The following is an 18,022-nucleotide window of genomic DNA, read 5'->3' on the forward strand; positions in this document are numbered from 1 at the left end:
ATATCATAAACATACTGGGAAGGTTAACATTTAGAAAATCTATTATGAATGAGAAATTGTACATGAAGCAAAGAGAAAGTTAATGATAAATAGAGTAACAACCAATTCAGGTAAAATTAGTTGTTTGAGATATGGTTGTTCTTTGTGAGGGTTTGAATAGGAACAATTTGAGGATTTTGAGTAGGGTTAAATGGTCAGTATTCTCAATGGAGAAGGGTAGTTAGTGGGGTTCCCCAGGGGTCTGTGTTTGGACCGCTGCTTTTTAACATATTTATAAATGATCTAGAGATGGGAGTAACTAGTGAGGTCATTAAATTTGGTGACGACACAGAAGTTATTCAAAGTTGTTAAATCGCAAGAGGATTGTGAAAAATTACAAGAGGACCTTACGAGACTGGGATACTGGGCGTCTAAATGGCAGATGACGTTTAATGTGATGCATGTTGGAAAGAGGAACTTGAATTATAGTTATTTAATGCAAGGTTCCATGTTAGGAGTCACCGACCGAGAAAGCGATCTAGGTGTCATCATTGATAATACATTGAAACCTTCTGCTCAGTATGCGGTGGCGGCTAAGAAAGCAAATAGAATGTTAGGTATTATTAGGAAAGGAAAGGAAAACAAAAATGAGGATGTTATAATGTCTTTGTATCGCTCCATGGTGTGACCTCACCTCGAATATTGTGTTCAATTCTGGTCGCCACATCTCAAAAAAGATATAGTGGAATTAGAAAAGGTGCAGAGAAGGGCGACAAAAATGATAAAGGGGATGGGACGACTTCCCTATGAGGAAAGGCTAAAGCAGCTAGGGCTCTTCAACTTTGAGAAAAGACGGCTGAGGGGAGATATGATAGAGGTCTATAAAATAATGAGTGGAGTGGAACGGGTAGACGTGAATCGCTTGTTTACTCTTTCCAAAAATACTAGGACTAGGGGACACACAGTGAATCTGCAAAGTAGTAAATTTAAAATGACTTGGAGAAAATATTTCTTCACTCAACGTGTAATTAAACTCTTGAATTCATTGCCGTAGAATGTAGTAAAAGCAGTAAGCTTATAAAAAAAGGTTTGGATGGCTTCCTAAAGGAAACGTCCATAGACCATTATTAAAATGGATTTTGGGAAAATGCACTGCTTATTTATGGGATAAGGAGCATAAAATGTATTGTACTGCAGGTACTTGTGGATTGCTGGGCTTGATGGCCCTTCGCACTGTCTCAGTACGGCAATACTTATGTACTCTCTTGCAGGTGTGGAGTGGGTGGACATGAGGCATCGCACGCTGGCTGGAGTCCTGAGCAGTCTGTTCTGGAGTGTTGGCAATATTCTTCTCTCCCTTGTTGCCTACTTGATAGAGGATTGGCGCTGGCTGCTTGTCGCTGTCACCTCTCCCTGTGCTCTTGGCATTCTCAGTATATGGTAAGTAAAGGATTCCTGCAGAAGAATGCTTTGGCCATGTCGGGGTTAATAGAGAATTTTAGGCTCTCATTCTTATTAATTATGAAATCCCCCAGACAAAGTTTTCAGCGAAATTATTGTAAATACCCAACTAACAAGCTGAAATTTCAAATAATAACTTTTCACCGTGAGATGTTAATGTTTGATTAAATTGTTATATTAATGGAGGAAAAGACCTCAACAGTCTACGCTTGGCAGGTACCAGCTTATTTAAAGTCCAATATTAAAACTGGTCAAAAACGTCCATATCAGGGGCGTAGCCAGACAACAGGTTTTGGGTGGGCCTAGGCAAGAATTGGGTGGGCACCAAGTGTCGTCCCCCCCCCCCCCCAACAAAAAAAAATCTCAGCTGCTGGGAAAACGCTTCTTTCCACCTTGGCAGCAGGAATGCGCAGGTGCCGGTGTTGTGAAGAGTAGCGTTTTCGTTACCATCAGGGGAACTCTTCAGCTGGCGGAGCTTGGGACTCCCACCAGTTACCACTAAACATGTGCTACTGTTGGGTGGGCCTGAGCCATAAATGGGTGGGCCCTGGCTCACCCAAGCCCACCTGTGGCTACGCCACTGGTCCATATTTTATTAGTTTTGTTAATTTTTTTATATTTTATAGTGATTATAGCAGTCCAAGGCACATTATAAAATATATTTAAAGCTCTTAGCTTAGGACTCCGTGGGGAAGGGCTGCTAAGACCACCAGGGGGGTGGGGTAGGGATTGACTCACGGCCCACTAGACCACCAGGGCTCCATTCATGTGAGGGGATGCCAGGGGGGGGGGGTTAGGTGGGGGCTGGAGATCCACAGGATCGCCAGCCCCCCTTGAACCTGTGTCGCTGGTGGGGGTATCGTCGGGGTTCCTGCTCCTGCAGGGAGGAGGGGGCACAGCCTTCTGTATTGGGGGAAGGGGGGCCTGCTAGCATGCAAATGCATGCTGGACAGGGTTCACCATTCCTCCCCAATGGTCTGCCAATCCTAACACCAGCTCCGAGGTGGCGTAGGGTTTGCTGCAGCCAGCGAGTCAATGTTTGGCGTGCTGGTCACTGATCATTAGAGAGGAATAGGTTTAGCATGCATTTGCACCAAAAGCCCTATTTTGCATGCTAGTTGCGTTCAGAGCCCACGAGCACATTGTTTCGCACGCTCAGGGGCTCTATTCATGGGGCAGTAGCACACGCAGGCGAGTATGGTGCTAACAGCCTCTAGCGCCTGTGTTTGCTTCTGATCATCAGCCCATAAGTGGCAACTGTGAAGGTGTCAGAGCTGAAGGTGGATAAACAGAACCCAGCCCGAGGCAGGAACCTGGACAGGGGAAGCCTGTTTGAGGCCAAGGTGCAGATCCAGAAGTGCATCGCCGGAAGAAGGACAACCTAAAGGGTCTGTGCCTGAGGGAAGTGGACTGTGATCAAGGAGAGTAAAGAGCAGCCTCTGGGAGGGGTAAGGGACAAAAGGGATCGAGGTTGTAATACACAATCTTAAATGGACAGGAGGAGTTCTAACATTATTTGCATCAAAAGACACTGTTAGAGAGCTGTGTCATTCCTTTGAAGCGGGAGTGAGGACACTTGTTTCCTGGACTGGTGAGACACTGTAAAGAAGTCCCACTTAATTTCCCAATCCCCAGATCTCTACTCTACTCCCAAGCTCGAGCTGGAATGACTATGTTGGATGGAGAGTGCGGAGTGAGTGTGGTGTGCTAAAAGTGACCCAGGTTGGGACTGAGAGAAGGAACTGAGCTGAGCCAATTATAAGAGAACAGTTCTTCTGAGGATCAGCTTTGCTCTCTAAAGCTCAGCTACCTCATCAGTTTTGTCTCATTCTAGTGCTGAATCACTAATTACCAAAATGTTTGTGGATCATTAAGATCATTACATTAGAGATGTGCACTGCGATCCTGATTTACAGTGCCCCATCCCCTGCTATTCCACAACTGAGACCCCCAAACTAAGGCCTCACTCTTGCTCTGCAGTAACTACTGCTATTCCAGTTATAACCCTGGTCTCACCACAAGTTCTGGGCACCAGCTAGCTCCTTGGGTCAGGTACCCGAAACTAGGGCCAAAAAACAATAGTTCTGATTTTTCTGAGCTGGGCGCAGGCCGGGGCCGGGCTAAATCCTGGTAGATGGTAGGGTTTAAGCCACACTCGTCATTATTTCTTTTATAGTCTTTGAGCAAATTGACTTCACTCACACTCCAATGAAACTCTCCACTCCAGGTTTTATGTTACATGCAAAACACAACTTTATTGGAACACTGCAACAGGCAGAGAGATCCAAACTTTATACTTTTGTAATGCCCCATGGAATGGGCAGTTTACATAGTATATACAGGTCCTTATTTGTACCTGGGGCAATGGAGGGTTAAGTGACTTGCCCAGGGTCACAAGGAGCTGCAGTGGGAATTGAACTCAGTTCCCCAGGATCAACGTCCACTGCATTAACCACTAGGCTGCTCCTCTTTTGGTTGCCTGTAGCTCTGGAGTTGCCTGTACATCCCCTGTCATTGACCAGCTGGAGAGCAAGGGCAGTCCTTAAAATTGGAGATCCACTGGCTGTGAGAGGCAGGTTTGTGGCTCCAATAAGTGGCAACCAGGAGATAGTGTGCTACAGGTGGGTAGAAGAGGGCCCAGCCCTGGATAAGGGGACCAGAGCCAGCAAGAGCTCATCCCCAAACCAGGGTGGCCCAAAGGTGGGATCTCCACTGGAAGAGGGTCAGGTCAAGAGAGGTCTGAGCCCACAAAAGTAAACCAGTGTAAAGAAGAGGAGTACAGTCCTTGGGGATAATATCTTCCTGCAGGATAGGCACAGATAGGAGAAGCTGTGAATAACATTACATTTAATTTAGGGAAGAACTGGAAAAGGGAGTTCCCCTTTGAGAATAACAACAAGTTGCCATTTGCCTCTAGCAAGAGTTCAAATAAAGGTTTTGCACTTGTTTGAGACTTTTGAGTACTGCCTGGTTTGTGGAAGACAGAGAGCTGAGGGAACCGATCAGCTCCAGAGCATAAAGCAAAGCCTCCCAAACCCCTGGATCTCTATTCCACACCACTGACCCACTCCCAAGCTCAACTACATGTGTGCAGGAACCGATGAGCGAGGGGAGATGGGCCCTGAATGTGAACCTGAACTGAAGATCTGCCTTGTGGCCAGGCAGGGGCGTAGCTACGCCCAGGCCCACCCAATTTCAGCTCAGGCCCGCCCACCCAGCTGATCTCTCCAGACTCGCAGGTTCGAACTGGCGAGCGGCGGCACTAAAAGCATAAAGCAGCCAAGCTCTTCGATGCCGTCCTTCGCTTCCAGGCTACCTAGTAACATCGCGTCACGCGATTCGCGTAAGACTGCATTCTTCTTCCGCCGCTTCTGACGCAACTTCCGGGCGGGACGAGTTCACATCACAACGCGTTGAGGAAGGCCGTGGTGGGGTTGAATCCCCGAAGGAAGCGGTTTAGTTAGTGCTGGGACGGGGATGGCGATGTAATCAAATTAGAGGGACCGCTGGGAGGGAGAGGGACACACGCTGCATTGGGGGGGGGGGGGAGAGACTGGCTAGACTGGAGGAGAGAAGGAGAAGTAAGAGGGAGAGACTGAGAGTGACTGTACTGGAGGAAAGGAAGAGAGAGGGATGTGGGGGTCGGGGAGAGAGAGAGAGACAGTCTGAGATTGACTGGAGGAGAAGAAGAGGGGGAAAACACTGGAGGGGATAGCTGGAGGGGAGGGAGAGAAAGTGGAAAAGTGCAGGGGAGAGCCAGGGACATGGAAGAGAGCAGGGGAGAGCCAGGGTCATGGAAAAGAGCAGGGAAGAGCTAGAGAGAGATGGGGAGAGAAAGAGGGGCGATGGAAAAGAGCAGGGGAGAGCCAGGGACGTGGAAAAGAGCAGGGGAGAGCCAGAGAGAAGATGCTGGATGGAAGAGGGGTACAGAGAGAGAGATGAGTGAAAAGATGGGGAGAGAAAGAGGGGACATGGGCAGGAGAGAGAGAGAAACTGCTGGGGAGAAACTGGGGGAGACCCTAGCTGTCAGACGGAGAAATGCAGAATGAAAGGAGGGAGAAAGAGGGAAAATGCTGGAAGGAAGGGGCAGAAAGAGAGAAGACACTGGACGGAAGGGTAGGGAGGGAAAGAGGAAAGACACTGGAAGGATGGGGAGAGAGGACATGCTGAATGGAAAAGGGTTGAGAGAGAGAGAACTGTTTAGAAGGAAGGGGAGTTAGAGGGAGACAATGGACGGAAGGATTGGGAGAGGGTAATGGGTAGAAGGATGGCGAAAGAAAGAAGGATGACACTGGATGGAAGGGTAGAAGAGAAAGAGGGAAGGTGCTGGACATGGATGGAGGGGAGGGAAAAGAGAGGAAGGAGGTGATATGAGGGAAAAGAAAGAAAGGAGAAAAACTGCACATGGATGGAGAAAGTAGGCAGAAGCTGGATCCACTGGACAGTCAAGTCTGCGGAGGACCCAGCTTTTACTTACGGATGTAGAGCAAGAAATGAAGAAGAAAGGAGGAAAGTAAAGAAATAAATGGAAAGGAAGCCCTGGAAACGGAGTTAAGAGGACAGATAGAAGCAGAATCGGATACTTGGCCAGCATGATCAAAAAAACAAAGTCACCAGACAATAAAGGTAGAAAAAACCATTTTATTTTCATTATAGTGTTTGGAATATGTCCACTTTGAGAATCAGGTGCTCAACATTAAAAGTTTATATTTATTTATTTATTTATTTACTTATTTATGGCATATTATCCCACATTAAACATGAATTAGATTGGAACCTGGGATCATTTAATTTTTTTTTTCCTGGAGAGAGTAATGCATTGCCTCCCCCTTCCCAGGCTCTCTCCCCGGCTATAGCCAGCTCTGCAATTTTGAGGGGGGGGCGCAGAGGTGGACCGGGGAGAGAGCCTGTTGTTAAACATTTACCAGCAAACCACTGTCTAGTGCCCACCCATCCAACCTGTTGGCCCACCCAAAAATTGACTTCTGGCTATGCCACTGTGGCCAGGGGCTGGAGTTAGCGCCAGGGTGAGACTTGGGTTATTGTTCCTATACAAGTTCCAGCTCCTGAATTAATAGTCTCTTGATAAATCCTAGGGCATTTACATATTTACAAAAATCACCAGTCCTCCAATTCCCATGCTTTCTGGCAGAACAATTCAAGACTGTGGCTTCCTGCTCCTTCCACGGCAGGCTGCCCCATTGAGCTTTTACCCAGCCGTCGGACCCACTGTCCGTCCTCTTCCTCCAGAGGTGCACTTCTTCGAGCTGCTGCCTCTGCACTGAACAGGCTCTTCCTGCTCTGCTCCCAGGGGCTTAACCCTTTCTACCCACCTGGAGCGCTCCTCATAGTTACTGCTTTTATTAACAGCTTTAGGTTATTGGGCCTGATCTGGATACCCCCTCTCCTCACAGGTCCTGGCGGGGGTGAAGGCAACCAAAGACCATGTTTAGTTCAGCAAGTCTCTCCTCATACATCTTGTAACGCAAATCCCATACCATTCTCGTAGCTTTTCTTTGCACCGCTTCAATTCTTTTTACATCCTTAGCAAGATACGGCCTCCAAAACTGAACACAATACTCCAGGTGGGGCCTCACAAATGACTTATACAGGGGCATCAACACCCCCTTTCTTCTGCTGGTCACACCTCTCTTTATACAGCCCAACAACCTTCTAGATACAGCCACCGCCTTGTCACACTGTTTCATCACCTTCAAATCCTCAGATACTATCACCCCAAGATCCCTCTCTCCGCCCGTACCTATCAGACTCTCCCTGCCTAACACATACGTCTCCCATGGATTTCTATTCCCTAAGTGCATCACTTTGCATTTCTTCGCATTGAATTTTAATTGCCAAACCTTAGACCATTCTTCTAGCTTCCTCTGTTCCTTTTTCATGTTTTCCACTCCCTCCGGGGTGTCCACTCTGTTACAGATCTTAGTATCATCCGCAAATAGGCAAACTTTACCTTCTAACCCTTCGGCAATGTCACTCACAAATATATTGAACAGAATCGGCCCCAGCACCAATCCCTGAGGCACTCCACTACTCACCTTTCCCTCTTCCGAGCGAATTCCATTCACCACCACCCTCTGGCGTCTGTCCGTCAACCAGTTCCTAATCCAGTTCACCACTTCAGGTCCTATCTTCAGCCCCTCCAGTTTATTTAAGAGCCTCCTGTGGGGAACCGTGTCAAAAGCTTTGCTGAAATTTAAGTAGATTACGTCCATAGCTCGTCCCTGATTCAATTCTCCTGTCACCCAATCAAAGAACTCAATGAGATTCGTTTGGCACGATTTCCCTTTCGTAAAACCATATTGTCTCGGATCTTGCAACTTATTGGCTTCCAGGAAATTCACTATCCTTTCCTTCAGCATTACTTTTCCAATAACCGAAGTGAGGCTTACTGGCCTGTAGTTTCCAGCTTCTTCCCTATCACCACTTTTGTGAAGAGGGACCACCTCTGCCGTTCTCCAATCCCTCGGAACCTTTCCCGTCTGCAAGGATATATTAAACAAATCTTTAAGAGGACCCGCCAAAACCTCTCTGAGCTCCCTCAATATCCTGGGGTGGATCCCGTCCGGTCCCATGGCTTTGTCCACCTTTAGCTTTTCAAGTTGTTGATACACACTTTCTTCCGTGAACGGTGCTCTATCCACTTCATTCTCAATTGTACTATTTCCAGTCCATCGCGGTCCTTCTCCAGGATTTTCGTCTGTGAAAACAGAACAAAAGTATCTATTTAGCAAATTTGCTTTTTCTTCATCATTTTCCACATAGCGGTTCGCAGTATCTTTTAGTCTCACAATTCCCTTTTTAGTCATTCTCCTTTCACTAATATACCTGAAGAAATTTTTGTCACCCCTCCTTACATTTCTAGCCATTTGTTCTTCTGCTTGCACTTTTGCCAGTCGTCTCTCTCTCTTGGCTTCTTTCAGTGTCATCCAGTATTCTTCCATGTGTTCCTTTTCTTGAGTTTTTCTGTATTTCTGGAACGCCAACTCTTTAGCCTTTATTTTCTCAACCACTTGCTTGGAGAACCATATCGGTTTCCTTTTTCTCCATCCCACTTCTGCATAATCTTTCCCTGGACAGATCTGTAGCAGGGCCTTATGTAGCAATGATACCGTGACCTGATCCTCCCCGGCCTTGTCAAAAAAATCCTGAATTTTCTCAGCACGTCTCTTCCCCAGGGTGACCGGATCCAAAGAAGTCACATAATGAGTTAATTGTTTATAGGCAAATACATGATGTCCGATTTGTTTTAAATTTACTACTTTCTAGCTTCATTCCATGCCCCTTAGTCCTAGTATTTTTGGAAAGAGTAAACAAACGATCCACATCTACCCGTTCCACTCCACTCGTTATTTTATAGACCTTTATCATATCTCCTGTACGTTGATGTGGCTGAAACTGTGCTACCATGAGTTACAGCTGTGGAGGACTTTCGATTACAGCAGATTATCCTGGACACATTTTGGACCTTGTGCTTCGGTTCCATTTTTTGATGGAGGCTGGAATATGTCAGGTTCTAGATATATATGAAGTCTCTTGTACTCTTTTGGGATCTTGCCAGGCACTCGTGACCTGGATTGGCCACTGTTGGGAAACCACAAGATACTGTGTTTGATGGTCCGTCAGTCTGTCCCAGTATGATGCTTATGTTCTTATGTGGATCATAGAGTTCTGAAGTCTGTTTTCTCATCTAGGGTAGGATTGCAGAGTACTGGGTCCCAGGAATTCATGAAGAATTCAGGAGTAATAAAAATAGATGATTTTGTATCAGTATTGGAAGGGCAGGTAGGCTTCTAACTGGTAGGGCTGGAAGGAACCTCAGTTGACAGATGAGTGGAGGAGTGGAATCAGGTTCTTTGTTTATTTATTAGGATTTATTTACCGTCTTTTTGAATTAATTCACTCAAGGCAGTGCACAGCAAGAATAAGTCAAGCATAGGCAATAGACAATTACAGCAGTAAAAATATTCAAATAACAATATAAAGTATGGCATAGTCTACTACTTACAATGTCAACACAGCGTAGAATATAAGCAAAGATGGAACATATAGATAGGTAAGAGAGTAAGAGGAGTTAGAAAATAAGGGGACGCCTTTGGTCTTTGGCCATACTCTATTTTCCAGGCAGTTACTCACATCTCTTTATCCTCTTTTCTTTTCTCTCTCTCTCTCTCCTTAATCCTTTTCATCTTTCCTTTGTTTTTGTAGTTCCTTTCCTTTCTAAGTAAGATTTGATTGTACACCGCATTGCTGTACTTACAAAGGGCGTTATAATATGGTCAGAAAGGTGCATGAATATGATCCCAGCTAGGGTAGGAGTGTATAAACGTGTCCTGCTACAGGATGTGAAGCCGGTGTCACTCCTTGTGTGTGTGACTTGCTAGTTAGTTACTTCTTCTATTATGAGCCTCTAAGCATTTAGTACTTGCTAACAGAATCAGCGAGCTAAACTTTCGTAAAAGGGCCCCTAAATGAGATAGTGAAGTAACTGAGGGGTCCTTTTACTAAGGTATGGGCTGCGGTAGTGTAGGCACGTGTTATGGACACACGCAGATCCATTTTTCAATGTGTCTGCAAAAAAGGCCTCTTAAAAACTTTTGCTGAAAATGGACGTGTGGCAAAGCACGTGTCCATTTCGAGTCTGAGACTTTACCGCAAGCCATTGACTTAGCGGTAAGGTCTCTCACGTTAACCATGCGGTAATCACCTACACACATCAAGTCAGACTTACCACCCAATTTTCACTGCACGCAAGAAAATAAAATATATTTTCTGGCATGCATAACAGATGCGCATCAAAAATGAAATTACCACACAGGCCACGCAGTAGCAGGGCAGTAACTCCAAATTGACGTCCTTATGCAGCTTAGTAAAAAGACCCCTAATGAATTAAACATTGTTTTATTACAAAATGCATGCAAGGTTTTATATGACTATAGTTTTAAAGTGTGTTTATTTGAATTTACACTGTTTCAAAAAAACACTATAAAAAGCTTGTTTTCTGCATAACTGTCAAAACTTGGCCAATTTCAATAAAATTTGGAATATAACATCCTGACTAAATTTGCAATAAAGTTAGAGTAAATGTTCAAAATGGACCCCATTGGCAGGCACACATACTTGGAGTCATCTTCTCCTTTGATCAACCACAACATCAATGACACCCTGACTCAATGAAGGCAGATAAAGATCACATGGCCTATGCAGTCTGCCCATCCATGCCATCTACTCTCCCTTTCACTCCCTTAGAGATTGAATGGACTTGTCCAAAGCTTTCTCAAATTCAGATACAGTTTTTGTCTCCACCACCTCCACCAGGAGGCTGTTCAAGAAATTCACCACCCTTTCTGTGAAGAAGTTATTACCTAAGGTTAGTTCTCAGTCTGTCACCTTTCACCTTCATCCTATGGCCCGTCGTTCCAGAGCTTCCTTTCAACTGAAAGAGACTCACCTTCTGCGCATTTATGCCACTTAGGTATTTAAACATCTCTATCATATCTCCCCTCTTTCTTCCAACATATACATCCCAATGTGCTTTATGACTAACACCACTGACCATTTTAGTAGCCTCCATCTGGACCGACTGCATCCTATTTATATATTTTTGAAGGTGAGGTCTGCAGACTTATACACAATATTCTAAATGAGGTCTCACCAGATTCTTATTTAGGGGCATCATCGCCTCCTTTCTCCTACTGGCTATTCCTCTCCCTATGCACCCAAGCATCCTTCTAGTTTTCACCAATCACCATTGCCTTTTCTACCTATTTGGCCACCTTAAGATCATTACATATGATCTCACCCCCTAAACTCTACTGCTCCCTCAAGTTTTTATAGCCCAAATGCATTATGCTGCATTTTTAGCATTAAATTTGAAGAACATGAACCAATGGTCCATCTAGTCCAGTATCCTGCTTCCAACAGTGGCCAATCCATGTCACAAGTACCTGGCAGAAACCCAAATCGTGGCAACACTCCATATTACAAATCCCAGGGCAAGCAGTTGCTTCCCATGTCTGTCTCAATAGCAGACTATGGACTTTTGCTCCAGGAACCTGTCCAAACCTTTTTTAAACCCAGATACTCTAAACGCTGTTACCACATCCGCCAGCAAAGAGTTACACAGCTTAGTTATTCGTTGAGTGAAAAAATATTTCCTCCTATTTGTTTTAAAAGTATTTCCATGTAACTTACTTGAGTGTCCCCTAGTCTTTGTACTTTTGGAACGAGTAAAAAATTGATTTACTTCTACTCGATCTATACCACTCAGGATTTTGTAGACCTCAAACATATCTCCTCTCATCTGTCTCTTTTCTAAGCCAAAGAACTCTATCCTCTTTAGCCTTTCCTCATATGAGAGAAGTTCATCCCCTTTATCATTTTGGTCACTCTTCTTCGAACCTTTTCTTTTTTGAGATATGGCGACTAGAACTGAACGCAATGCTCAAGGTGCAGTCGCACCATGGAGCGATACAGAGGCATTGTAGTATTTTCGATCTTATTCACCATCCTTCCTAATAATTCCTGCATCCTGTTTGCTTTTTTGACCGCCACCACATACTGAGCAGAAAATTTCAGCATTTTATCTACGACGACACCTAGATTTTTTTCTTGAGTGCTGACCCCCAAGGTGAACCCTAGCATCAGGTAACTATGATTCAGATTATTTTTTTCCAATGTCGATCACCTTGCATTTGTCCACATTAAATTTCATCTGCCATTTGGATGCTCAGCCTTCCAATTTCCTAAGGTCTTCCTGCAATATTTCACAGTCCACATGTGTTTTAACAATCTTGAATAGTTTTGTATCATCTGCAAATTTAATCACCTCAGAATGCGCTCCATTTACCATTACCTTTTGTCACCTTCAACTGAAGCAGTTCCTAACCCAGTCAGTCACTTTAAGGCCCATACTGATGGTCATCTATGTGGAACCATGTCAAAGGCTTTGCTAAAATCTAAATACAACACATCTAGCACTATCCCTTCATCCAACTCTCTGGTCACCTAGAGGGTCATAATCGAACGGGGGCACCCATCTCTAAGGGCACCCATCTCCGGGGACGGCCCTGGGAAGGGGCGGAGCCAACCATATTATTGAACAAGATGGGCGGCCATCTTTCATTTCGATAATACGGTCGGGGCTGGCCAAATCTCAACATTTAGGTCAACCTTAGAGATGGTCGACCTAAATGTTCAGATTGCCGGACTTAGAGATGGCCGGCCTCGGTTTTCGCCGATAATGGAAACTAATGGCGGCCATCTCAAACCCGGCCAAATCCAAGCCATTTGGTCGTGGGAGGAGCCAGCATTTGTAGTGCACTGGTCTCCCTCACATGCCAGGACACCAACCGAGCACCCTAGGGGGTACTGCAGTGGACTTCAGAAATTGCTCCCAGGTGCATAGCTCCCTTACCTTGGGTGCTGAGCTGCGCAACCCCCCCCCCCCAAAACCCACTACCCACAACTGTACAACAGTACCATAGCCCTTAAGGGTAAAGGGGGGCACCTACATGTGGGTACAGTGGGTTTTGGGTGGGTTTTGGAGGGCTCCCATTTACCACCACAAGTGTAACAGGTAGGGAAAGGGATGGGCCTGGGTCCGCCTGCCTGAAGTGCATTGCAGTACCCACTAAAAACTGCTCCAGGGACCTGCATAGTGCTGTGATGAAGCTGGGTATGACATTTGAGACTGGCATAGAGGCTGTCAAAAAATGTTTGAAATTTTTTTTTTGGGTGGGAGGGGGTTGGTGACCACCGAGGGGAGTAAGGGGAGGTGATCCCTGATTCCCTCTGGTGGTCATCTGGTCAGTTCGAGCACCTTTTCAAGGCTTGGTCGTGAACAAAAAGGGACCAAGTAAAGTCGGCCAAATGCTCGTCAGGGCTGGCCTTCTTTTTTCCATTATCGGCCGAGGACGGCCATCTCTTAACCACGGTACACTGCCGACATGCCATCTTGAGCTTTGGCCGTCCCTGCGAGGGAAAGCAGTTGAGGCCAAAATCGGCTTTCTATTATATTTTTATTTATATATACCGACTTGGCCGCCCTTAGGAGAAGGGCACCCACCTCCCGATTTGTGTTGGGAGATCGGCGCCCTTCTCCTTCGAAAATAAGCAGGCTAGTCAAAGAAATTAATCAGATTTATCTGACAAGACCTGCCTCTAGTGAAACATGTTGCCTCAAGTCCTGTAATCCATTGGATTCCAAAATTTTTACTATTTCTGTTTTAAAAGAGTTTCCATTAATTTACTTACCACAGAAGTCAGAGTTACCGGCCTGTAGTTCCAATCTCTTCCTTACTTCCGCTTTTATGAAGAGGGAACACATCTGCCCTTCTCCAGTCCTTTGGGACAACTCCCATCTCTAGAGAAGCATTGAAATGTTCAGCTAGTGGAGCCACCAGAACTTCCCTAAGTTCCTTCAGTACCCTTGGACGTATCCCACCTGGCCCCATCGCTTTGTCCACCTTTAGTTTAGCCAGCTCCTCACAAACAGGTCTCTGAAAATTGCTCTACGTCACTTCCATTCCTATTTGGGTTTGTCTTCTGCAATCCTACTCAGGGGCCTTCATCTGTGAACTTTATGCACTTCCTCTTGTTGCTAAGACACTGCAGTGGGGCTAAGACTGAGCCCTGGGGTACCTCGCAGGAAATATTTTGAAACTGTGCTAGACCAATGGACCTGAAAAGATAGGAGCGAAACCAAGACAAAGCATAGCCAGAGATACTGAGCTGAGAAAGACGGTATAAAAGAATAGCTTGATGTATGAGATCAAAGGCAGTTGTCAAAAGCAGTGTAAATAAAACTGGTCATCCCTGAAAGAGTGTGCTCTGTACTGAAATGTTACTGGAGCCCAGTCTGCGGTTAATAAGATTGTTTTTGACCAAGATGCGCCTAACTACTGGCATTTAAATGCAAGTAATTTCTAAAAGCCCACCCGGGCCCCTCCCTTTGCCATGTCCCCTTTGGAGTTGCAGCTAGAGAAATTAGGCACAGATCAATTGCATGTGTAATTACTAGTCTTAATTAGATTGTAAGCTCTGTCTCTTCATGTTCAAGTGTACAGCGCTGCATACGTCTAGTAGCGCTATAGAAATGATAAGTAGTAGTTAGTGCCAATTAATGCTTGTTGAGGCTAACTTTTGATAGCCAATTAAGCACCAATCAAGTCAATTAGTTTACGAGCATAAATGACCCATTCTATAACCACATGCCCAATCCTGTGCCTGTCTTTCAGTGAATGCAGGAGTTAGTGCGTACGTTGTCATTTTCTACACTTCTGTAACAGCTGGACCTGCTGCCTAGATTGTCGAGTACAGGTGATTAAGCAGGTGCATTAATAAATAAGAGAAGCATCTTAAAAACCAAAAGTAGTAACTGAAATGTAAGCCCACTAGTACAAAGTCACAAGGCTGTGGGTGATATTCTCAGGTATCTGACACCCAGTTGCTGGTCCTTCTTGGAAAGCTTTAATTGTGGCTAATGAACCACTTTGCAGGTTCTGTTTCTAAATGTGTGGTGTATCTTTGGGATTTGATTGTGTATCTGTCTTGCACATTTGCTTTTGTATGAAATGAAATAATATGGGTATTATGATGTTTCCTGTCAGGTGGCTTCCTGAGTCTCCCAGGTGGTTACTGGTGAAAGGGAAGGTGAAAACAGCTCACAAGTATCTTCTCCAATGTGCCCGAACAAATCAGCAGCCAGACTTCGCCTCCAGAATAAGCATTGAGGTGAGAGGTCACACCCATCTTCTCCTTCACGGCTTTGGTCATGCTTCTCATACCAGTATTCCTTCTATTTAACATAGTAACATAGTAAATGACGGCAGAAAAAGACCTGCACGGTCCATCCAGTCTGCCCAACAAGATAAACTCATATGTGCTACTTTTTGTGTATACCCTACTTTGATTTGTACCTGTCCTCTTCAGGGCACAGACTGTATAAGTCTGCCCAGCACTATCCCCGCCTCCCAACCACCAGCCCCGTCTCCCACCACCGGCTCTGGCACAGACCGTATAAGTCTGCCCAACATTATCCCCGCCTCCCAACCACCAGTCCTGCCTCCCACCACCCGCTCTGGCACAGACCGTATAAGTCTGCCCAGCACTATCCCCGCCTCCAAACCACCAGCCCCACCTCCCACCACTGGCTCTGGCACAGACCGTATAAGTCTGCCCAGCACTATCCCCGGCTCCCGCCACCGGCTCTGCCACCCAATCTCGGCTAAGCTCCTTAGGATCCATTCCTTCTGAACAGGATTCCTTTATGTTTATCCCACGCGTGTTTGAATTCTGTTACCTCAAATTCTAATACATTAAATTATAACTCCCTAAGCAAAACCTTCCAAAACCGGCAGCTCATCCCAAATGACCACCTCTCCTTAGGTATGAAAGGCTACCCACAAGCTTTTGTCCTTCAGAGAGACGCTGTGCTCAGAGTGGGGGTTCATGGATACTTCAGAATATCCCCTTTGGAGGAATAAGCATTGTCCTTTTATCAAGCCGCGGTACAAGGGGCCGTGCGCTAGTTGGGGGGGGGGGGGGCGTTTTTGCCATGTGCTGAGGCCCTGCAGTAAGATTTCATTCAGTACCTGGCCATGCAGGAGGGAGGGGAGTATTTACTACCACCCATTAAGGTGGCGGTAAGGGCTCCCTCGCTAACCCAGCGGTAACCAGGTATTTATTTATTTGTTACATTTGTATCCCACACTTTTCCCACCTATTTGTAGGCTCAATGTGGCTTACATTGTGACAGAGAGCTGTGTGCAGACTCCGGAGTAAACAAATACAAGGTGATGTTGTGGTAGGATGAAGGTTCGTGTGGTAGGATCACATAAAGTAATCCTACAACGGGAGAGTTGTGTAGTGACTATTACGAACTTTAATGCTGGTGTGTCGCAGAGATCCAACATTTATGTTGGATCGGTAGGGTAAGCCTTTTTATACAGATGGGTTTTAAGTGTTTTTCTGACGTGTAAGTGGTCATACGTGGTTTTCAAGGCTTTTGTAGAGCGTTCCACATTTGGGCGCTGATGTAGGAAAGCTGGATACGTAAGTTGATTTGTATTTGAGTCCTTTGCAGCTTGGGTAGTGGAGATTTAGGTACGTTCATGTTGATTCGGATGTGTTTCTGGTTGGTAGGTCGATCAAGTCTGTTATGTATCCCGGTGCTGCACCGTAGATAATTTTGTGAACCATAGTGCAGATTTTAAAGGCGATGCGTTCTTTGATTGGGAGCCAATGTAGTTTTTCGCGGAGAGGTTTTGCGCTTTCAAATCGGGTTTTTCTGAAGATGAGTCTTGCTGCCGTGTTTTGTGCGGTCTGAAGTTTCTTTAAGGTTTGTTCTTTGCATCCCACATAAATTCCATTGCAGTAGTCTGCGTGGCTTAGTACCATTGATTGTATCAGGTTACAAAATGTTTCCCTTGGGAAGAATTGTTTCACGCGTTTGAGCTTCCACATTGAGTAGAACATTTTCTTTGTTGTGGATTTTGCTTGGCTCTCTAGTGTTATGTTGCAGTCCAATGTAACGCTGAGGATTTTCAGGCTGTCTGAGATGGGGAGGGTGTGGTCTGGGGAGTTGATAGTTGTGGGGTTGTCCGTGATGTGTTGGGGTGAAAGGATGAGACAGTGTGTTTTTTCTTTGTTGAGTTTTATGGTGACATCATCTGCATAGATGAAAGGGTTAAGGCCTTGGTTGGCTAAGGTAGCTCACGTCGCTGCCCAATTACCACTGGGTTAGTGCCTGCAGAAATATTTTTCAAACATTTCTGCTAGTGCCAGAAATGCCACGCACTGGGGGTGGAACTGCCGCCGGCGCCGACACCTGCGTTGGGCCAGCGGTAGCTCCAGGTTGGCATGCAGTAAGTTTATTACTTGGGCAACTTTGATTGTTTGGAACTTCTTGCAAGATTTTTGCCTGGTTTTACTCTTTTTTGATGGACCGCACTTTTTAAGTGGTTCAGCGAACTTCGGACTCTCAATGGCTGGAAGTGACTTCTGGTGTTCTGCGAGGTTCCTGCCTCTCTTTGCTGTTGTTCAATTGGTTTATTTATTTATTTTGTGTTACATTTGTACCCTGCGCTTTCCCACTCATGGCAGGCTCAATGTGGCTTACATGGGGCAATGGAGGGTTAAGTGACTTGCCCAGAGTCACAAGGAGCTGCCTGAAGTGGGAATCGAGTTCCTCAGTTCCCCAGGACCAAAGTCCACCACCCTAACCACTAGGCCACTCCTCCACTGTTGCTACTATTTGAGATTCTACATGGAATGTTGCTATTCCACTAGCAACATTCCATGTAGAAGTCGGCCCTTGCAGATCACCAATGTGGCCGCGCAGGCTTCTACATGGAATGTTGCTAGTGGAATAGCAACATTCCATGTAGAATCTCCAATAGTAGCAACATTCCATGTAGAATCTCCAATAGTATCTATTTTATTTTTGTTACATTTGTACCTCGCGCTTTCCCACTCATGTCAGGCTCAATGTGGCTTACCTGGGGCAATGGAGGGTTAAGTGACTTGCCCAGAGTCACAAGGAGCTGCCTGTGCCTGAAGTGGG

At 45.7% G+C, this 18,022-nt stretch overlaps 1 protein-coding gene across 1 annotated transcript in view; it reads left to right on the forward strand.

Annotated features, from left to right (window-relative positions):
• SLC22A7 (solute carrier family 22 member 7) overlaps window positions 1-18,022 on the forward strand; it is a 103,226-nt gene that overhangs the window by 42,396 nt on the left and 42,808 nt on the right. Inside the window, exons 4-5 of the mRNA XM_030195707.1 lie at window positions 1,251-1,419; window positions 15,069-15,192. Of these exons, the coding sequence (XP_030051567.1) occupies window positions 1,251-1,419; window positions 15,069-15,192 (293 nt within the window). The remainder of the gene's footprint in view (window positions 1-1,250; window positions 1,420-15,068; window positions 15,193-18,022) is intronic.

The sequence above is a fragment of the Microcaecilia unicolor genome, chromosome 3 (genome assembly GCF_901765095.1).
Source record: "Microcaecilia unicolor chromosome 3, aMicUni1.1, whole genome shotgun sequence".
NCBI lineage: Eukaryota > Metazoa > Chordata > Amphibia > Gymnophiona > Siphonopidae > Microcaecilia > Microcaecilia unicolor.